The sequence below is a fragment of the Ursus arctos genome, unplaced genomic scaffold (assembly GCF_023065955.2).
Source record: "Ursus arctos isolate Adak ecotype North America unplaced genomic scaffold, UrsArc2.0 scaffold_20, whole genome shotgun sequence".
In the NCBI taxonomy this organism is placed as follows: Eukaryota; Metazoa; Chordata; class Mammalia; order Carnivora; family Ursidae; genus Ursus; species Ursus arctos.
This window is the reverse complement of record NW_026622875.1, coordinates 24,163,439-24,184,545: the sequence shown is the minus strand read 5'-3', so window position 1 is coordinate 24,184,545 and position 21,107 is coordinate 24,163,439. Positions and strand designations below refer to the sequence as shown.

At 47.1% G+C, this 21,107-nt stretch overlaps 1 protein-coding gene across 5 annotated transcripts in view; it reads left to right on the top strand.

Annotated features, from left to right (window-relative positions):
* ESYT3 (extended synaptotagmin 3) overlaps window positions 1-20,642 on the top strand; it is a 44,698-nt gene extending 24,056 nt beyond the window's left edge. The window contains exons 5-23 of one of the 5 annotated variants that reach the window (XR_008960639.1): window positions 10-76; window positions 722-811; window positions 1,315-1,370; window positions 2,824-2,944; window positions 3,557-3,727; window positions 4,343-4,425; window positions 5,997-6,045; window positions 6,322-6,411; window positions 6,914-6,976; window positions 7,074-7,136; window positions 7,698-7,766; window positions 8,254-8,340; window positions 9,017-9,166; window positions 10,685-11,181; window positions 11,843-11,941; window positions 12,451-12,582; window positions 19,081-19,160; window positions 19,965-20,014; window positions 20,368-20,507. Coding sequence is in view for 4 of the 5 variants with exons in the window: in XM_026497113.4 (XP_026352898.1) it covers window positions 10-76; window positions 722-811; window positions 1,315-1,370; window positions 2,824-2,944; window positions 3,557-3,727; window positions 4,343-4,425; window positions 5,997-6,045; window positions 6,322-6,411; window positions 6,914-6,976; window positions 7,074-7,136; window positions 7,698-7,766; window positions 8,254-8,340; window positions 9,017-9,166; window positions 10,685-11,181; window positions 11,843-11,941; window positions 12,451-12,582; window positions 19,055-19,160; window positions 19,965-20,014; window positions 20,368-20,404 (2,080 nt within the window). In the remaining variant the exon portion in view is untranslated. Of the gene's footprint in view, window positions 1-9; window positions 77-721; window positions 812-1,314; window positions 1,371-2,823; window positions 2,945-3,556; window positions 3,728-4,342; window positions 4,426-5,996; window positions 6,046-6,321; window positions 6,412-6,913; window positions 6,977-7,073; window positions 7,137-7,697; window positions 7,767-8,253; window positions 8,341-9,016; window positions 9,167-10,684; window positions 11,182-11,842; window positions 11,942-12,450; window positions 12,583-19,054; window positions 19,207-19,964; window positions 20,015-20,367 lie in introns of those variants that run through there. The other 4 variants (XM_026497113.4, XM_057315977.1, XM_057315978.1 and 1 more) reach the window with 4 other exon arrangements.
* Window positions 20,643-21,107: the final 465 nt, after the last annotated feature.

Genomic DNA, 21,107 nt, shown 5'->3' with positions numbered 1-21,107 from the left:
CACTTTCAGCTACATTGGGGACTGTGAGATCAGTGTGGAGCTGCAGAAGATCCAGGCTGGCGTGAACGGCATTCAGGTGCGTGGAGCCTGGTGGCATCGCCCCCACTTCTTGCCCCTGGGGTGGGAGGCTGGGCAGGGGGAGGCACTGGAGCAGGCTGCAGGAAAGGTGAGGACCCTACACACAGGCTGATAATCATCGAGGGACTCCAGGCCCGAGGTCACACGGCCAGAAAGTGGTGACTGCGCTTTCCCAACCTTCTGCTTGGCCTGGTGGCCCCACACGTGGCTCTGTTTGTTAAAGGCCCCCCCAGGGAGACATGAGCTGCCCAGGGAAGGGCGAGGTTCTGTTTCCGGAGTGATGCAGAATCCGGGCTTAGGAACGAGGTGGATAGAGGAGGGGGAAATATCCTGTGGTAGAGGAGGAGTACGGGTGCTGGGGCCCTGCTGCCTGGGCTGGCCTGAGGCAGGCCCCTCAGGCCGGCGCACCAGTGGACGGCAGTGGCGGCTAGCCCACAGCCCCTGGTAGCCAGCGGGGGGGGGGGGGGGGGTGGCAGCCATGTGTAGGTTTCTGTCCCCCGAGTGTGGTCCCTGTGGCAACAGCAGGTGGCCCTGACATTTGGGGGCGGCAGGGGCATGAGCAAGACAGCAGTGGCCTCGGAGCGCAGCAGGTGCTGGGAGGAGGGAGGCTGAGGTCCTGGATGCGTCCTCTGTGCCCGTCCAGTTGCAGGGCACGCTGCGGGTTATCCTGGAGCCCCTCCTGGTGGACAAGCCCTTCGTGGGAGCCGTGACCGTGTTCTTCCTTCAAAAGCCGGTAAGTCCCAGGGAGAGCCGCGGGCCTGTGTTTCCCTGTAAGCGCTCGCCTGCTGGGCCCCAGGGGCTAGTTTGAGTCCAAGGATGGTACTGCCTAAACCAGCGCAGGCCTGGGTACTCCACACTCCTCGTGTCCTGTCACCCGAGGCAGCCCGAGGTGCTCGACTGCTCTCCCCAAGAGCAGGAAACAGCTCGCAAGAGCGGCTTGCTGAGGTCGCATGGAGGGTCGCACGTGGAGAGGAGTGTGTAACTCAGGCCTCCCAGTCCAGGCTGGCCTGTGGCCTGTGCACTGCTCCACTCCTCTGTGGTCCTGGCGGGGAGGCGGCAGGCCCGACAGCCCCGGGCGTCCCAAGTCGAGGCCCGAGTAAGACTGAGAGGTGCCCTCGCCTGCCTGACCCCTGTGGAGGTGCCTCCCGCAGCCGGCTGCGTTCTCCATGCTGGTGGGTGCCAGGTGCTTGGGCTTCTGGCTTCTTCCAGTCCAACAGCCTCCCTCTGCCCCTGCAGCATCTGCAGATCAACTGGACAGGCCTGACCAACCTGTTGGATGCACCCGGAATCAAGTAAGCGTGCCGTGGGAGCTGCCAGGCGGACCCCCGGAGTGGGGCCCTCAGCCGCTGGGCGGCCGCTGGCTGGAGCCGGGCCACAGCTGTGCCCTCCTTCCCGGCTCTCTGCGTGAGGAGTGGGGCTTGCGCCAAGCTGTCCCTGCTCCGGAGGGAGGTGGGGTGGTGGTTTGGAGTGGGAGCGGAGGTGCACGGTGTCGCCTGGCCTCTGTGGGCGGGCGCTGCACCCAGAACACGCACACACACTCAAACGCGGGGGCACACGCCGGCCAGATGGGCCGTCCCAGGGGAGGCCGTGGGGCCACTGAGGGCACGGGCTCTGGAACAGACCCGGCCAGACCAGGCTCCCGGCTCTGTCGCTCAGCACGGCGTGATTTCAGACAATTCACTTTACCCTTCTGGGCTCCTCCTCCGTGAAAGGGGAGCCTGGTTCTTCTATGTCGTGGTCCTGGGAGAACACTTAGGTGTGTGCGGTGGCACCGTGGGCATGGACACACACAGTGTCATCCTTGAAGCTGCACTCCACCCCTCCCCCACCCAAGAGTATGGTGAGAAGCCCCCAAAGCCTCTCCCAACCATGGTCGCAGGGGGCCGCTGTCACAGCAGAAGCCAGTGAAGAGAAGCCGGTCTGGGAAATTCCAGAATCCTGGGACTGACCAGGACTGACACCCAGCCCCCACCCCCCGAGTAGCAGAGGAGGGCTCCAACCCCATGTGGACACATGTCCCCACGAGGGAGGGACAGTTGGACTGCCCAGGGCACGCTGGGCTTACCAGGCTCAGGCACCCCCCCCGCCTGCAGGAAGGACCACCGGCTCCCTCCCTGGGGATGTTCCCACTGACCTTGGCCCCCTGGATTCCGAGAATCCAGTTGTGCAGTGCGTTGTTCAGCAGATGTTTACTGAGTACCTACTGCGTGCTAGTCCTGTTCTCGGCACTACCCCCGCTCCTCCACTGGGGAGACAGAGTGAGGAGTAAACAAAATTTTGATGGGATGGCCGGGAGTAGGACTGTGGGCGCAAACACATCGCTGGCACTTACTGTGCACCAGGCGCTGTTCTCCGCACTTTACGAGTTTTAACTTCTTTTAACAGCCCTAGGAGGTAGTATTAATATCCTCAGTTTAGAGATGAGGAAACAGGTCCAGAGAAGTTAGCAACTTACCCAAGGTCACACAGCTCATGGGCGATGGAGCTAAGATTCACACACAGGCCCCAGGCCATAGCTCTTACCTACCACATTGCGATGCCTCAGAGAACAAAGCAAGATTGGGAAGGGGGTGGTCACGGGCTGTCAAAATGTATACCCCACATCCCCCCAAGCTGTTCTCTCCTGGGCAGGGCCCACCCCACCAAACTCTGGTCCTGGTTCCAGTTCTGGGGATGCGGGAGGGGCAGGTGACCTGGGGAAGGCAGTTCCACCCCTCTACAGCTGGCCGTGCCCGCTGTCCCCAGTGAGGTGTCAGACAGCCTGCTGGAGGACCTCATTGCCGCCCACCTGGTGCTGCCCAACCGTGTGACTGTGCCTGTGAAGAAGGGGCTGGATGTGACCAACCTGCTCTTTCCTCTGCCCTGTGTGAGTACCCGCTCGGGCCACAGACCCTGGGCTCAGGATTGCGGGACAGCGAGGCTGGTGGAAGGACGGCATTCTCAGATGATGATTGTTGTCTCTGCCCAGTGAGAACATGGCATCCTCATTTTATTGGGTGAAGACTGAGTCTTGGGAAGGTTGACTGGCTTGCCCAAAGCCACCCATCTAGGGAGGGGCAGAGCGCAGGTGGCATTCCTTCCTGGATCCTGGTCCCCCTCTGCAGCTTGGGTTGGGGACTGTGGGTAGTTACCCCTGCCCCTATGAAACTCCAGGAGACTCCCATCCTCCCTTCAGGGACATGAGGGAGGACAATGACGCCATCATTTGGGATGGAAAGAATCCCTGGGATAAATTGGGAGGAATATTCAGTCAGCCCAGGACTTGGGGCCTTCTTGTGTGCTCAGCCCCACTGCCCCCTCTATCCTGGGCCCCACTTGGGAGGCCTCTGGGGACAGACACCTGGCCTTCCTACAGAAGGTGCCCTTCAGGACTGGCAGCAGGGCTCAGGAGAGGGGTGTGTGGCCCTGATGCTGGGGGCCTCGAGGGCTGGTCCAGCCCAGGAAGCAGCTGTGAGCCCTGGGCTGGGGCATTTTCCAGGGAGTGATCAGAGTCCACTTGCTGGAGGCAGAGAAGCTGGCTCAGAAGGACAGCTTCCTAGGGATCCGAGGCAAGTCAGACCCCTACGCCAAGGTGAGCATTGGCCTACAGCATTTCCGGAGTAGGACCATCTACAAGAACCTGAACCCCACCTGGAATGAGGTATTTGAGGTGAGGGTCTCCTGGCTACTTTTGATGCCCTCCAGACTCTGCTGGGTCATGCTGGGTCCAAACAAGGGAGGGCCTCTCCTACACATGGGGCAACACTGGGGCAGAGAAGTGGGCCTATTTCCCACATCCAGGGCTGCTGGGATCCTGCTGGAGGGACAGCTCGTAAGTGAATTCCCCACCTCCCTTCCCCACCAGTCAGCTTAGTTGGAATTTTTCAAACCAGGGTAAAAGACAGAACCTCAGAGTCACTTCTGCCCAAATCCTCCCAACCTCCCCTGCCAGAGCCTGACACCGGGAGCTTAAAGTTCTCCCTTAAATTGACTACTTGAAGGGTAGTAGCCACAGCCTGTTTAGTGCTCCAGAAGCTGCGAGCCCCGTGCAGAACACACAGCAGCACCTTCCCCTGAGCACCCACCCTAAGCCTCCCCAGCCTGCAAGAGGACATCACTCCCTTCTTACAGGTGGGGTTCTCCGAAGGCACTGGAAGGCAGGAACCTGCCCAGGGCTCTGAACTGGCAGGTGGCAGAGCTGGAATCCAGCTCCCCTGGGGTCATGTGATGTCTGCTTCATCAGCTGTTGTGGCCTGCAGACCAAGTCACCTGTCTTTCCTTCCAGTTTATAGTGTATGAAGTCCCTGGGCAGGACCTGGAGGTGGACCTGTACGATGAGGATCCCGACAGGGACGACTTCCTGGGCAGGTGAGGAGGAGGGCTGAGCTGGGCCTGGGACATTGGGCTGGGCCTTGGGACACAGCACCCTTGCTTCCACCACTCAGTGACCTGCAACCCTGGCTTGGTTACTCTGACACAGTGACTGTGTTAGGCAACCGGCTTCGTTGTTCCGTGTTCCTGCCGCTAACCTCCTTCCTAGAGGTCTCCTGAGTGCCCAGCTCAGGGCTTGGGGATACGGAAGAGCCCAAGGTTTGTGTACCGTGGGCTCTGCTTCCTGCACTCCTGATGATGTACCCAGAGTCCCCATTTGGAGCCGTCGTAGAGCCAAGGCTGGCAGAGATGGGCAGGTCCCCTGTTCCAAAGAGCCCTGGCCACTTGCTCTGGGGCAGAATGCAAACTCAGGGCTGTGGGGGGACTGAAATGGCTATGCTGGGGCTGGCTGTAGAAACTTCAAATTTACATGTCTCTTGGCCCATGAGCCCCACTTCCAGGAATCTCCTGTAAAGTGAAAGCATACCTGAAATGCTCTGCAGTGAGCAGAACTGTGGTGGTGAAACATGAATAGTCCAGCCTCAGAGGACATTGGTTGAGCGTTTGAATAAATTTGCCATTGCCGAACTACAGAATATTCTGCAGCTTTTAAAAACGATGAGTAGTAGGATCTATGTGTATTGACCTGGAAGACGCCGGTATGGGGGGAGAAAGCAGTTGGCAGTGGCCTGTGCAGTCTGGTTCATTTCTCCAGGGAGGACCCTCGAGAACACGTTTGCGTGAGCACAGAGAAGGGCATGGAGGCCACACAGCAGGCTATTCACACGGCTCATCCCAGGGGGTTGGGATTCGGAGGCAGAAAAGACAGTTTTACCCAAATTTTACACTGCCGTATTGTTTAGCTTGTTTCCATGAACATGTAATTTTAAAAGCTGAAACAAAGCAAAGTGGGAGGGGCATGATCTGACCGCGTAAGAGACAGCTCACCACCAGATGTTATTTTTCATCTTAATGGGAAAAGCTGCAGTTTTTGTATTGTTGCAAATTGGAAGTGTGGCTTGTAGTTCATGTTGTAACTGATTTCGAGTGTGTTCTGAGCTCAAGCACATTTCTAACAGCTACAGAGACCATCTCCCCGCTGGCTATCGGGATCTTCCGTTTGGGCTTGGGTCGGGTGGGTGGCGGCACGCTGAGAATGTGGGTGGTGCCTCCTCGCACACACATGCCAACTATACTTACCCTGGGAGGCCATCTGGGGAAGCGTTGGAGGAGCATCTGGGGTTGTTACAATGACTGTGGGGGCCACTGGCATTTAGAGGGCACAGGACAGGGAAGCTAAATTCCTGCAGTGCACGGGCAGTTTTGCACAATGAAGAATCCTGCCATTCAAGACACCAGTAGCACCATCATTGAGAAATCCAGAGCCAGTGTGTCCAGTGTCTGCTCCTTCTCCTCCGGGGATGGCCAGACAGTCCTTCATCTGTTTGAGCTGCAAGTGCGCTACCGTCGGTTCCTTGAGATGAATAAGCTCCCCTGTCTCGAGGGCCGCACTCACATCCGCGGCTGCTTTCCTCCTTGGAGCTGAGCTGACCCCCTCTGTATTCCAGCCTGCAGATCTGCCTTGGGGATGTCATGACGAACAGAGTGGTGGATGAGGTAGCGTTGGGGCCTGTAACCCCCTCCCTGTGGATATCCTTGTTTCCGTCTGTCCGTAGAAGGACAGAAGCACTTGTATGACCACCTCTCCTGGTCCCTCAAGCCCAGAGCCCACCCTATTTGGGCTGGGTCACCTTTTCCCTAAAGCCCTTATTAAGGCCCCACCAGGTCCCAGACGGAACTGCTTGAAGAGGGTCAGTAGCACCTCACTGCCTCCTTCCCCGAGCTTTCCTCTCCCTCCTCACCCTCCTCTCCCTCCTCACCCTCCTCCTGCAGTGGTTTGTCCTGAACGACACAACCAGCGGGCGGCTGCACCTGCGGCTGGAGTGGCTTTCACTGATGGCCAACCCAGAAGCTCTGATTGAGGTGAGTGTGGGGTGTCGGTGCTCCCTAAAGGAAAGGTGCGGGGGTATGGGGGTGTGGTGGGGCAGGGGTGGGACTCGTGGCAGGGCTGGTCCGTGGGTGAGCTGTGTGGAAGTGGGCGAGACGAAGCCCCCAGATCTCACTCACAGAACCCCCCAGCCAGGTCCACCTCCTGCAGAACTTGTCCCTCAGCCTCATCTCCACAGGGCAGCTCCTGATCTCTCAGCAGACAGTCTCTGAGCATCTCAGGGAAGATGGGACCCTTCAAAGCTCTTAGTGCCAGTCAGCCCGGTTCATGGGGAAGTCCACCCCTGTGTCTGACTTGAATCTGTCCTGCTGCAGCTGTAGACTCAGTCTCAACAAAAAGCTCGGTTGTGGGGGATCTTAGGGCTTGTCTGGAGTGCAAGGGCTGGCTGGCTTCCTTCTGCCATGAATAGACTTCTTCAAAACCAGTCTGTGTCTCCCAATGCTGCAGCACTTAGTGAGGGTCTGTGTCTGCTTGTAGGACCAAGGTGGCCTTTCAACTGCCATCCTCGTGGTCTTCTTGGAGAGTGCCTGCAACCTGCCGGTGAGTGGTGACATAACCAGTGTCACACCCTGCCTTGTGCCCGTCACTTGCAAATGTCCATGTGTCATTCATTTATCCTATTCTCCGTGTGCTATAGAGAAACCCTTTCGACTACCTGAATGGTGAATATCGAGCCAAAAAACTCTCCAGGTTCACTAAGGTACGGGAAAGCAAGTCATGGCTCCTTTTCCCCAGAGTAACCATGAGTAACCACAGCCCTGTCTTCTGGGTGATCATCTGTGCACCCATAGCCTACTGATGACAACAGTGCCATTCATTAAGTCCGCTGTGTGCCAGGCACTGGACTTTACAACTCAATCCCCACATTCATTGTGCCTGAGTCCCAGGATGAGTGTGTCTGTTTTTGTTGCCATTTTACAAGTAGCACCCAGAAGGTTAAGTACCTGGGTCACAAGCTAAAAAGCCAGAATGTGACCATTTCCATAGCCCCAGGGAACAAGAGCCTGTGTGGAACCAGGCCCGGCTCCCGGCCGCCTGTCATTAATGGGGAACCTCTCCTGGGGTTAGCCATATCCTGGTGCTTGCACAATTGTGGCGGCCCAGGAGCCCTGGGAGCACCACGGTAGCCTTCTCTCGAAGGGAAGAAGTTGGCTGGCCCCAGGTCCCACTGATGCTCTGGGAGTTGGGAGGCAGGATGGGGTGGGGGTGGTGTCTCAAGCCAATGGTGCCACTTTCATTGTTGTGGATTTGCGCCTCACAGAATAAAGTCAGCAGAGACCCTTCTTCCTATGTCAAGCTATCTGTAGGCAAGAAGACACATACGAGCAAGGTAAGACAGCTTAGTATGTAGCCATGGGACAAGGAAATGGGGGCCCCATGCCTTTTCAAGGAGAGAAGAAAAGGGAAGGGAATTAGAAAACTGAATGCTTAGTAGGTGCCAGGTTACGTTCTAGGCACTTTATCTTCAGACCAACCTCACAAAAAAGTTCTATGGTTTAAGAATCTGAGGGTCAGAGAGGAGTGACTTGCCCAAGGGCACCTGCTAGAAAGCAGCAGAAATCCTGTTGGTCCCCTCCCCTGGAAGTGAGCTCTAGTGCTGCTGGTATGCTTTTCAGCCCCTGCAAAACTTCCTGGGAAAGCTCTCCTTGCTGAGTCTAGCTGCCCTGCTCTAATGCCTCCCCTAAGCTGTAGTGTGTGGGGTCTGATCCCTGGGCAGAGGCTGAGAGGGCTCCTGGTGACAGTGGGTGGCCAGCCGAAAGCCAATACCTTGCTCTGCCCATCCTGACCCTTCAATGATCTTTCTCTCCTGTCCCCAGACTTGTCCCCACTGCAAGGACCCAGTGTGGAGCCAGGTGTTCTCCTTCTTTGTGTCCAGCGTGGCAGCTGAGGAGCTGCATGTGAAGGTCTGTCTGCAGTTGGGCTCTTGGAACAAAGCCAAGAAGTGTCTGAGTCAGGAGGGGTGGGGAGCTCGATAATATACCTGGAGCAGGTTCTCCCAGCAGTCAAGTCAGCCCCTTTAGGGGGGAGAGGATGCAGAGGCCCCACATCTGCATGAGGCTGGTGCCCAAAGGCAGTGGTAAGAGGCTGTGGAAGGACAAACCCTCAAGTCCCTTGAGGCTTTCCAGCTGTTACCCACAGTGGCCTGTGTTGGGATCTCCCCATGACCTTAATGATGATGTACTTCTTCAAAAAATAATTTAGTCTTCACAGAAGATCTGTGGAAAAGAGATAGCTTCTTTATTTTACACATGAGCAAACAGAGGCTCAAACAGTGACTTAGTCATGAAATCTTAAACAACAAATGGCAGAACTGAGATCTTTTAAGGCCCTTAGCCGCTCAGTCCCTAAAGCCCCTGTGGCCCTGGGCATTTGACACTTGCCTCACATAGATCATAACTGCCTCTCCCGACTGCAAACAGGGGCCAGGCCTGGTCCTAGTCCCAGGTTTCCAGAACAGGACGAGAGGCCAACAGAAGCACAGTACATGCTTATTGAAGTAACCATGGACTTGAATGGGGCCCAGAGAGAGGTGGTGGCGGCTGTGGGGCCTGGCTGTTTTGTGACTGGCGCACTGCCCAGGTGCTCGATGATGACCAAGAGTGTGCTCTGGGAGTGCTGGAGCTCCCGCTGTGCCGGATTCTGCCCTACGCAGACCTCACCCTGGAGCAGCGCTTCCAGCTGGACCACTCAGGCCTGGACAGCCTCATCTCCATGAGGCTGGTGCTTCGGGTAAATAGCGTCTCTTATTTTTCATCCACTTTGGATATCATCAGCCATTCTCTCTTCAGATATTGCCTCTCCCATTCCGTTAATCCTTCCGTCTAGAACTCCTACACTGGACCTTCTCACCATCTCCTCTGTCTCCACCTGACCTCACTTTCATATTTTCTATTTCTTTATCTCTTGGTGCTACATTCTGATTTCTTTAGATATGTCTTGTAGACCACTAATTCTTTACCTATTCATGGTTTTTATTTCGAAGGCTATTTTTTTATTTCTATCTTTCCCAAAGCCACTGTGTCTTTTTTCATTTTATCTTATTGTTTCTATCCCACCTTTAACCATCTGAAGATACCTGTGCTATACTGTGTGTCCGTGAATTCTAGTATCTGAAGATCTTGAGAGTTAGATTTTGATTATTTGTTGTATCTGTTGATGCTTTTTCAGGGTGACTCATTTCTACGTTTGGTGACTTGAGTTGCAAACATACGTCGAGTGTTCTTTTGTGACCTGGATTGAGGTTGCTTGCTTCCAAGGAGGCTCTGTTTTACTATAACCATGCACCTTGGGGGCATTACAAACTAGGGTCCATTCTTACATTAATTTTTAAATTTTAGATTTCAAGATTCCACAGATATAAATATGAACCAAAATTCATATAAGACAGTCCTGTAAGGTGCCATATTCTCAGGAAAGTCTTCAGTTCCCCCAGCAGAGTATAGGCAGAGATGGACGTATTTCTTTTAGCAGTCTTTTCTGGGGGGTGAGGGGAAGGTGGAATGTTTATCCTAGACTACTTTTTTCTCTAAAGAGACCCCACCTTCATGGTTCCTACTTCAACTCCCAGCTTCACATTGACCTGAGTCCTCTTCTCCTTACTCCTTGGATTTTTCAATGTTGATAAATGACCCTAGGAAAGCTTAGCCTTTATTTTTCAGTAACCCTAGGGGTTTTCCTTACTTTCTTGTAAATTTGGCTATGCATTTAAAAAGGATGTTTTGTTTCATTTTATTAATCATTCCTAATGAGGCTTTTCAGAATATTTTGACCACTATAGTGCTAGAAATGCAGGTAACCTAGAAATGGTCTTGATGATTGAGGGGGAAGGAGAAACACAATGGCTGAGGTTTGAAACTTTGGCTGCAGGAGCACAGGGGCATGTGTGAACAGGGTGACAGCCGGAAAGGGCCCTCTCCAGAAGGCCGTGTGTGATATAAGTGAAGATAAAGGTGGATGTGTAGATTCTGGGAGTCCTCTGCATCGAGGGACAGTACCTGCTCTAAGAATAAGCCAGGTCTCCACCAGCCAGTATGAGTGGGAGCAGGACGGAGTCCTCATGAAGACTCACTACTGAGGCAGTAGTAAGGGGAAAAGAAAGAGTGGTTATAGGGACCCAGGGGCAGAAAGGTTAAGGAAGATATGGTCTGGGGGGAGATATCCCTTGGGCTGGGCAGTCAGGAAGGAACCATTTCCCTGAGGAGAGTGGATGTGGGGGGCCTACCCCATAATCCTGTCATCTGCTTGCAGTTCCTGCGTGTGGAAGAACGAGAGATGGGGAGCCCATACACAGGACCTGAAGCCCTAAAGAAAGGTCCTCTGTTCATTAAGAAGGTGGACACCAACCAGGATCCCAAAGTCCCGTCCCAGGGAGAATGCCCTGCAAATCTGCCATCCCCCCCAGATCCTGCTTCTGATACCAAAGCAACCTCCAAGAGCACCATGACAACCACCAGTGCCACTATTGTTGCCACCGAGCCCATGCCCCATGAGACAGGCCCAGAGCCTAAAGGCAAGAACAGTGCCACAGGGTTCTGTGAGCCCTTGGGGAAGAAGAAGAGTTCGGCCACCATCTTCCTGACTGTCCCAGGCCCCCACTCTCCAGGGCCCATCAAGTCACCCAGACCAATGAAATGCCCTGCCTCCCCACTCGCATGGCCACCCAAGAGGCTGGCTCCCAGCATGTCCTCGCTCAACTCCCTGGCCTCCTCCTGCTTTGACCTGACAGATATCAGCCTCAACAATGAGTATGCACCTCTCTGCTTAATCTTGTCTAAAATGACCTGTGTGAAAAATACATTCCTGAATAGAAAAGTAGATACGAATTTTCTCTGCACGTTCTGGTCTTTTACAAAGTGGCTTCATGAGAGGCAGCAGGGTATATGCTAGAAACACAGGGCACGGGGGAGAGACAGCAAGTGCATTCCCACTGTAAAACAGGTGCTAGGCTTCGGTTCTCAAGGTTCCTCACCACAGAAACATTTCCTGAATTCTCAAGTGTACTGGGATGATATGGAAAGCTTAGAATGTGGAAACAGATCATCAATGGCTGCCATTTATTGTTAACGATGAGCTTAGCATATTATTTAAGTCCTTCTTCACAATTACCCTATGAGATAGAAGATATATATTATGAAATATCATAAAGGTCAAATAACTTACCGAAGGTCCCACAGGAAATCATGGTATAGAGGCAGATCCTACTCCAGGGTTCATGTTCTTCCTACTGTGACGTAGGATCAATACATGTGAATGGATGGAACTGACTTCGGACTGAAAGGAACCTCACTGAGAATTATTAACCCCACGGCTCTAGGTTCCTAAAGCAGGACATGTTTCTGTCTTAGGGGCTGGGGGAGAGGCTGACACCTATATTGGCAAGGGAAGTGACAAGCCATTTCTTTACAGAGGCGGGAATCTCAGGCAGTGGAGGCTGGGTGAGATTCAGCTCACGGTGCGTTATGTGTGTCTGCGGCGCTGCCTCAGTGTGCTCATCAACGGCTGCAGGTAACGGGGTGCCGGGGCCAGGGAAAGGGCCTCTGGGAGCGTCAGGTGAACAAAAGAGCGGAGGTGCTTGAAGTAATGGTAGGGTGGGCATCCCTGAGGTAGACAGGTAACACGCTGGGAAGGAGTGAGGTGTGAAGGCTGCATGCTATGAATGACAAGGACCCCAATGATGCCAATGGGCGGGCTCCAGAGCCAAGGGCTTTGTTTAAATACAACACTGCCAAAGCTGCCTGGGGTGACTTGGAGCCAGTACCTTTTCTCAAGTGGGCAGCTCCAATTTCCTTTAGAGGGGAAGTACCTGCTCTGCTCCAGACTTTAAAAAACACGTTTTCAAAATCCTGCATCTCATGTTTTATCCTCCAAATTCTGCAGACTTTTGCTTTTTGGTCATCTAGACAATAGGGCATTTTTATCCTCAAAGCCATCTAAAGCTGAATGGCTAGTACAGCCTTCTCCAAGAGTCCTTGAAGTGTTTCAAAACTTTCTTAATATCGTTGAAACCAAATCAGAAACCTGACACCCTGTACCAGCAGTGGAGCTGATCCCTATGTCCGTGTCTACTTGCTACCAGAAAGGACGTGGGCAAGTCGTAAGAAGACCTCAGTAAAACGGAAGACCCTGGAACCCCTGTTTGATGAGACGTAAGTGAAACAAACTGCCCTGCCTAGAGTGTCTTCGTATCCATTCACGTATTTGCTGAGTGCCTGTTGTATGCCTGGCAAGCCTGCCAGGTGCTGGGAAGGGCTAGGTTTGTGGGCCTCAGGATAACATGATCTATGCCTTCATGAAATTTCTCTACATTAGTGGGAGAAAAGGACTGCCAGGGCAGTTTAGCAAAACAGCTGCCAACTTTTCTTGCTCATAGAGGCTAAAATGTTCCTGATTATAAACTGCTCCATACTTTTTTAAGTGAAGCCTCTTTAAAAGGATTTAACATGGTCAAATATGTTTTCTTTGACTAATGTTTGTTTTTAACTGCTATTTTAAAACAATCTTGAACCCAAATTTCCTCTAAAGCTTCAAGCTCTGTAGCCTGTCTTCCGTTCTGCAACAAAGCATAGGTGGCAAGTGAAACAGATGTCCCCCCTGACCTGTCCACCCATGTCCTTGGGTACAAGACTGATAGATTCTAATCACATTTCTTGCTTTTTATGGTTCTCATATGGCAAGTCTTATGCGAAATATTCTGTACCTTGAGGTCAACCTGAAGTCAAGAAGTCAAAATCTTATTATTGTTTCCTTCTGCTTCAGAATCCTAACAAAAAAAAACATTTCTAACCAGCCTGGGAAGATAATATACCTGATAATTTTGATTTCTTCTTATCTTGGTTAATAATTACTCAAGTTACATTGAATCCTCTTTGGGCCTTGTCTAAGAACTAATACTTTCCTTCAAGAGCTTCATTTGGAGTTCACTGATATCAAGAAAGGGTATGGGAGAGAATCTATTCATTATTTATTGAACACTTTATGCCAGGCAACATTCTACATTGTAGACCCACACAAGTAAAAGACTTACTTGGCACTCAAAGAGAGCTCTGACACAATTATAAAAGGATTTCACAATTGCTATGTGGGAACACTGGTGGGAGAGGTTTGACATTTGGCTTTTGTGACAAACCTGATCTGTTAGTAATTCTCTCTCAAAATTGTAACAGTAAGATATGGCCAGGTTATCTGGAGAGCAGACCCGGCAACCTCCCTCCTAACAATAAACCTAGAAGTAAGGAGCCCAGAGACCTCTTGTGAGTACATGACCCATACTAAGGCACATTATAATTAAAATGTCAAAAGTTAGTTAAAGGTAAGGGGAGAATCTTAAAAACAGCAAGAGAAAAACTTGTTACATATAAGGGAATTCCTTTAGAAGATCAATCAGATTTTTCAGCAGAAACTCTGCAGGCCAGAAGGGATTGGCACAATATAGTCAAAGTGTTGAAAGAAAAACTTCCAACCAAGAATACTCTACCTGGCAAAGTTGTCAATAAGAATTGGAGAGACAGAAGTTATTACCACTGGACTGGTCTTAAAAGAAATGTTAAAGGAACTTTGTAAGCTAAAAAGAAAGGGTGCTAATTAGTAATAGGAACACATATAAAGGTATAAATCTCACTGGTAAAGGTAAATATATAGTAAAGGTAGTGGATTAATCATGTATAAAGCCAATATGAAGGCTAAAAAACCAAAAGTACTAAAAATATCACCACAGTAACTAGTTCAGGGATATAAAAAGATATAAAATATGGGGGGGGGGCTGGGTGAGAGCTTTAGAATGCTTTCAAACTTATCAACTTAAAGAAGACTGTTCTGTGTCTCAGTCTAACCACAAAGCAATAACCTATAGTAAGTACACAAAAAAAGTAACTTAAGCATACCACTAAAGAAAGTCATAAAACCACAATGGAAGAGAGCAAAAGAGGAAAGGAATAGAGAGGGACTACAAAACAGCCAGAAAACAACAGAATGGCATTGAACACTATTAATATAATCAATAGTTAAATTAAACTCTCCAAAGACAGAGTGGCTGAAAGGATAAAAAAGACCCATCTCTGTGCAGTCTGTAAGAGACTCACTTCAGATGTAGACTCATTTCATACACAAACTGTTAGTAAAGGGATGGAAAAAGATATTCCAAGCAAATGGAAACTAAACACTAGGGTAGCTATACTTCTATCAGACAAAATAGACTTGGAAACAAAGAGTGTAATACGAGACAAAGATGGACATTACATAACAGTAGGTCAATCCAATAAGATGATATAACATTTACGAATATTTATGCACCCAACACAGGAACAACTAAATATATAAATCAAATATTAACAGACCCAAAGGAAGAAACAACAACACAATACTAGTAGGGGACTTTAAAACCCCACTTGCATCAATGGTGGATCATCCAGACAGTCAACAGGGAAATATCGGCCTTAAATGACACGTTAGACCCCTGGGATTTAACAGATAGACACAGAATATTTCATCCAAAAGCAGAATATATGTTCAAGTGCACATGGGACGGTCTCCAAGATAGATCATATGTAGGTCACAAAACAGGTCTTAATAAATTTAAGAACACTGAGATTCTATCAAGCATCTTCTCTGACCACAATGGTATGAAACTAGAAATCAAGTATAAGAAATAAACCAGAAAATTCACAAGTATGTGAAGATTAAACACTATGCTACAGAACAACAGGCCAAAGAAGAAATCAAAAATATCTTCAGACAAATGGAAAATACAGCTTGCCAAATTCGTGGAATGCAGCAAAAGCAGTTCTAAGAAGAAAGTTCACAGTAATAAATGCCTACATCAGTAAAAAATGAAAATCTCAAACAACCTCGGTTTATACCTTAAGGAACTATAAAAAAAAAAAAAATGAAGAAAGCCCAAAGTTAGCAGAAGAAAGGAAATAAAGATCAGAGCAGAAATAAATTATAGAAATAGAGACTAAAAGTTGGTTCTTTGAAAAGAGAAAATTGACAAGCCTTAGGCTAGACTCATCAAGAAAAAACACAAAATCAGAAAGGAAAGAGGAGACATTATAACTAATAGCACAAAAGTACAAAGGATCATGAGACCACTATGAACAATTAAATGCTAACAAATTTGACAAGCTGGGTAAACTTCTAGAAACATACAATCAAGACTGAATAATGAATAGAAAATCTGAACAGACTAATTACTAATAAGGAGACTGAATCAGTAATCAACAATCCCCCAACAAACAAAAGTCCAAGACCAGATGGCTTCACTGGTGAATTCTACCAACCACTCAAAGAATACCAATCCTTTTCAAACTCTTCAAAAAAAAGAGAAATAGAGGGAACACTTTCAAACTCATTTTACAAGGCCAGCATTACCCTGATACCGAAACCAAACAAGGACACAAGAAAAAATTACAGATCATCTATGAACATAGATGCAAAAATCCCCAACAAAATATTAGAAAGCTGACTTCAATAATATATTAAAAGGATCATACATCATGATCAAGTGGGGATCCCAGGATGCAAGGATGATTCAATATCCATCTGCAAATCAATGTGAAACGCCAAATTAACAAAAATCCTATGTTCATCTCAACGGATGCAGATAAAACATTTGACAAAATTCAACATCCATTTATGATAAAAATGTCAACAAAGTGGGTATAGAGGGAACATACGTCAACGTAATAAGGGCCATAGGAGACAAGCCCACAACTAACATCATACTAGGGTGAAAACCTGAAAGATTTTCAGATCAGAAACAAGACAAGGATGCCCACTCTTGCCACTTTTTTAGTTTTGGAAGTCCTAGAGCAATTAAGAAAAAGAAAAGGCATCCAGATTGAAAAGGAAGAAGTAAAAGTGTCATTGTTCACAGATGACACGACATTATAGAAAACCCTAAAGATACCACCAAAAAACCATTAGAACTAATCAACAAATTCAGTAAAGTGTAAATACAAAAATCAATATACAAAAATCTGTTGCATTTCCATACATTAACAATTATCAGAGAAATTAGAAAACAATCCCATTTACCATTGCATCAAAAAGAATAAAATACCTAGGAATAAATTTAACCAAGGAGATGAAAGATGTGTACATTGAAAGCTACAAGACATTAATGAAGAAAACTGAAGACAACACAAATAAATGGAAAGATAGTTACTGCTCATAGAATGGAAGATTTAATGTTGTTAAAAATGTCCATACTACCCAAAGCAATCTACAGATTAAACGCAATCTCTTTGAAAATTCCAATGGCATTTTTCACAGAAATAGAACAAATCCTAAAATTTGTATGGAACAACAAAAAAACCCAAAGCAATCTTGAGAACAAAGCTGGAGACATTACACTACTTGATATCAAACTCTGTTAAAAAGCTATAGTAATCAAAGCAATATGGTTTTGGCATAAAAACAGACACAAAGATCAATGGAACAAAATAGCTTAGAAGTAAACCCACACATATATGGTCAATTAATTTATGACAATAATGAATTAATATGATAAACAATGTTTCTTCAATAAATGGTGCTAGAAAAACTGGACAGCCACGTTTAAATTAATGAAACTGGACCACAATCTTACATCATACACAAAAATAAACTCAATATGGATTAAAGACTTGAATGCAAGACCTGAAACCATAAAACTCCTAGAAGAAAATATAGGCAATAATATTGCTCCTTGACATTGAACTTCATGGATTTTTTGAACTTGACACCAAAATCAAAGGCAACAAAAGCCAAAATAAGTGCAACTACCTCAAACTAAAGTTTCTGCACAGCAAAGAAAACTGTCAACAAAATGAAGAGGCAACCTACTGAATGGGAGAAAATATCTGCAAACCATTTATCTGATAAGGGGTTAATATTCAAAATAGCCAAAGAACTTATACAATTCAAAACCAAAAATAGTCTGATTTAAAGATAGAGAACCTGAACCTTTTTCCAAAGAAGACCTACAGCTGGCCAACAGACACATGAAAAGGTGCTCAATATCACTAATCATCAGAGAAATGCAAATCAAAACCACAATGAGATATCACCTCATACCTGTTAGAATGACTATTACCAAGTGTTGGTAAAGATGTGGAGAAAGGAGGGGTGCCTGGGTGGCTCAGTCGTAAGCGCCTACCTTCGGCTCAGGTCATGATCCCAGGGTCCTGGGATCGAGCCCCACGTCGGGCTCCCTGCTCAGCAGGAAGACTGCTTCTCCCTCTCCTTCTGCTTGTGTTCCCTCTCTTGCTGTGTCTCTGTCAAATAAATAAAATCTTAAAAAAAAAAAAAAAGATGTGGAGAAAGGGAACCCTTGTACATTGTTGGTGGGAATGTAAATCGGTGCAGGCACTATGGAAAACAGTATAGAGTTTCATAAAAAAATTAAAAATAGAACCACCAGCAATTCCACTTCTGGATATTTATCCAAAGAAAATGAAAACACTAATTCAAAAACATACACATACTCCCATGCTCACTGCGACATTATTTACAATAGCCAAGACATGGAAGCTACCTAAATGTCCACTGATGGATGAATGGGTAAAGAAAATGTGGCATATACATAATGGAATATTATTTGGCCATAAAAAATAAATCTTGCCATTTGCAAAAACATGGATGGACCTTTAGGGTATTATGTTAAGTGAAATAAGTCAGAAAAAGATTTACTGTATGATCTCACTTATATGTAGAAATCTAAAAGAAAAAAAAAAACCATAAAAGACAGCAAAAAAAACAAAAGATGCCAAGCTCGTGGATATAAAGATCGGTGGTTGGCGTGTGCTTGGGGGGTGGAGATAGGGAAAGGGGATCAAATGGAACAAATTTCCATTTATAAAATGAAGTAATGGGGATATAATATACAGCATGGTGACTCTATTTAATAATATACTATATTACATATTTGAAAGTAGCTAGGAGTGGACCTTGTTCTCGTCACAAGAAAAAAAATTATAACTATAGTAATGGCTGTTGACTTGTGATCATTTTGCAATATATACAAATATCAGATCATTGTTAAACACCTGAAATTAGTGTTCCCTTACCTCAAAAACAAAAATCAAAAAAATACCCAGAAGCATTCCAGTTGCCTCTTGTGAGTACATGACAAAGCCTGTACACTAAGATTCCTCTGCCTTACTCCACAGGCAGAAGAGGGAAGGGCCACTATTTTCTAAGAAACTCCAATACACCTGACTATTCAGCATCCTAGTCCTTAGTTGGTCAGAAAAAACAATGGAGGTAGGGGGTTGAGGTGGTCCTATGCGCAAGCACTGTTGAGAATGAGAAGGGGCAGCTGAAAGAGAGGCAACCAGGGTAGGCTCAGAGAAAGTAAGAAACCCCAAAGCACAGTAGTCCAAAGCACTTCACAGAGGCAAACAGCCTCTTGATACTTTCAGGGCTTGTGATTAGCATACGATAGTGATTACCTGTAATAATGATGCACTAAATATCTGCTACGAGCCAACACTGTTCTAGATGGTCCCCTGAATAGTCTATAGCTTCTGTTTTAAAAGTAGGAAAATGGATCAAACACTTCAGATTTTCAGTAAGAATGATTAAAATATATAAGTCTAAAAAAAAAGTAAATCTCACTTTCTGACTTTTTGCATCTTAAAGATTTGAATTTTTTGTTCCCATGGAAGAAGTAAAGAAGAGGTCGCTAGATGTCGCCGTGAAAAACAGTAGGCCGCTTGGCTCACACAGAAGGAAGGAGCTGGGAAAAGTAAGTACAAGCGGGACTCTTGGTACTCTGTTCCCCCGGCACTCTGGAGCTCATTGGTGGAACACCTTGCAGAAATTCTGATGGGATCATCTGGCTGTTACCAGAACTGGCTTCAAGGAGGTTAGAGCCTCACTGGGAGGTTTTTGGGTGTGTGTGTTTTAATATTGTTGAAAGTAAAATAGATGTGTAAATTAATATAATAAATACTATTTTAACAAACTGGAGAATCTATCCAAACTCATCACTGCACAAGTATTTGGACATCTATTAAGTATTGTTTTGATAAATACAGCACTGTGTGAAGCTTGGGTCTCATATCAAGATTTTTGTGGAGATGGGATTTTACTTAAAGTAGAAATAGAGAAAATATAATCTTCAGGAAGATGCCACAGACAAGAAGAATGATATTTGTACAATACTCTGCAGTTGTATTTTAATAAACACCTTCTTATAATCATCTTTTTAAGATCCTGCTTCTATGATGTAGGTGAAATTATCCTCATTTTTACAGTTGAGTCAACTATTGTGTCCAGCTTAAAATTACAAATCAGTTCATGAGTAAAGGCGAGTTGTTCTCTCAGTAACATTTATAAATTCTGAGTTGTAACTCCAAAGAGCAGTTCACTGAGGTCAGTGTCTATATTGCCCTTCTGGAGAGGTTCCATGTTGAGAGCTAAAAGAAAAAGAGCTCCTGCTCAAAACTGAAACCCAAGGAGGCCCCTTTTATGATCAATTCCATTTGTCCCAATACGTTTCCATTTAATGCAGTTTTTGGAAGGAAACTGATTATTTGTGTTTGTTTAGGTACTGATTGACTTATCAAAAGAGGATCTGATTAAGGGCTTCTCACGATGGTAAGTGAGCCCTTTAATTTTATCACACTGATTTAGTACTCAAGACATTGTCTCGACAGCTGCACATAACCTTTCTCCAAAATTCTTCCTTTTTCAGTACATGTCAGCTTCTTTGCTTATCAAGGAAGGAGACACATTATCATCTATACTTAAGGCTTTTCTGCCTGCGGTTCTTAATTACCCAGCAGACCTCTATAAGCTCTAGCCTTAATCCTGGCTGGTTGACTTACAGAGAGATGGGTTCTCCCAGTCCCACAGGGGCTTAGGCTGGCTAGACGAGGCTGCTTGTCCTGATGCTGCCACCACAATACACTCTGGATACTAACACAAGTCCAAACCCAACTGTCTTACAGGTATGAGCTGACTCCAGATGGACAGCCCAGAAGCTGATGAGCACCCTTACCACCTTGTATTAAAATGTGTACATATGTATATTCTGTAATTTAAATCAGAACAGCCATTTGAAAATATATACATACATTTTTGTGTGAAATTTAAGTACATGACTGGATAATATTAGGAAGAGGTAAACGTATATAAAAGCAAGTACTGCTCTCTCGGTTGGATTTAATTGTTCAAATCCAGAAAGAAATGGGGTATTCATACCTAATAAATTATCAGAACCTCAGTGACGATTTTTTTTTGTACGTAATTACATACCATATAACTTGGAATTTGCCCAAATGTATATGTCAAAAGTGTCCTGTCTCAGACATAAGGAGTAAAGGAGGTCTGTTCCTGGAGCAGCTACCAGTATTCCTGGGAAGTGACTGACCAAGGCTTCTTTTATGGAAATAGAAAGTGATACACACCAAAAGTGCCAAAAGCCACCACCACGTAAGCCCTTCTGCTACTTCTGCCACCTCTGGTACTTCGCTGCCTGGAAATTTGTTCCTGTATCTAGTGTAGAACTAAAAATGCACCTTTCTGATGGCAACAATGTTATAATGATATACCTAAATACTCCAATGTGGGATGGCCTGGCCCCAAACTCCAGCATGTAGCATCATTTCCATAGGAAAAAGCAAACCAAACCCCAGGCCCAGGTCTACATCTCCACTCCCACAGCGGAGCACTAGAGACTGCTCCAGAT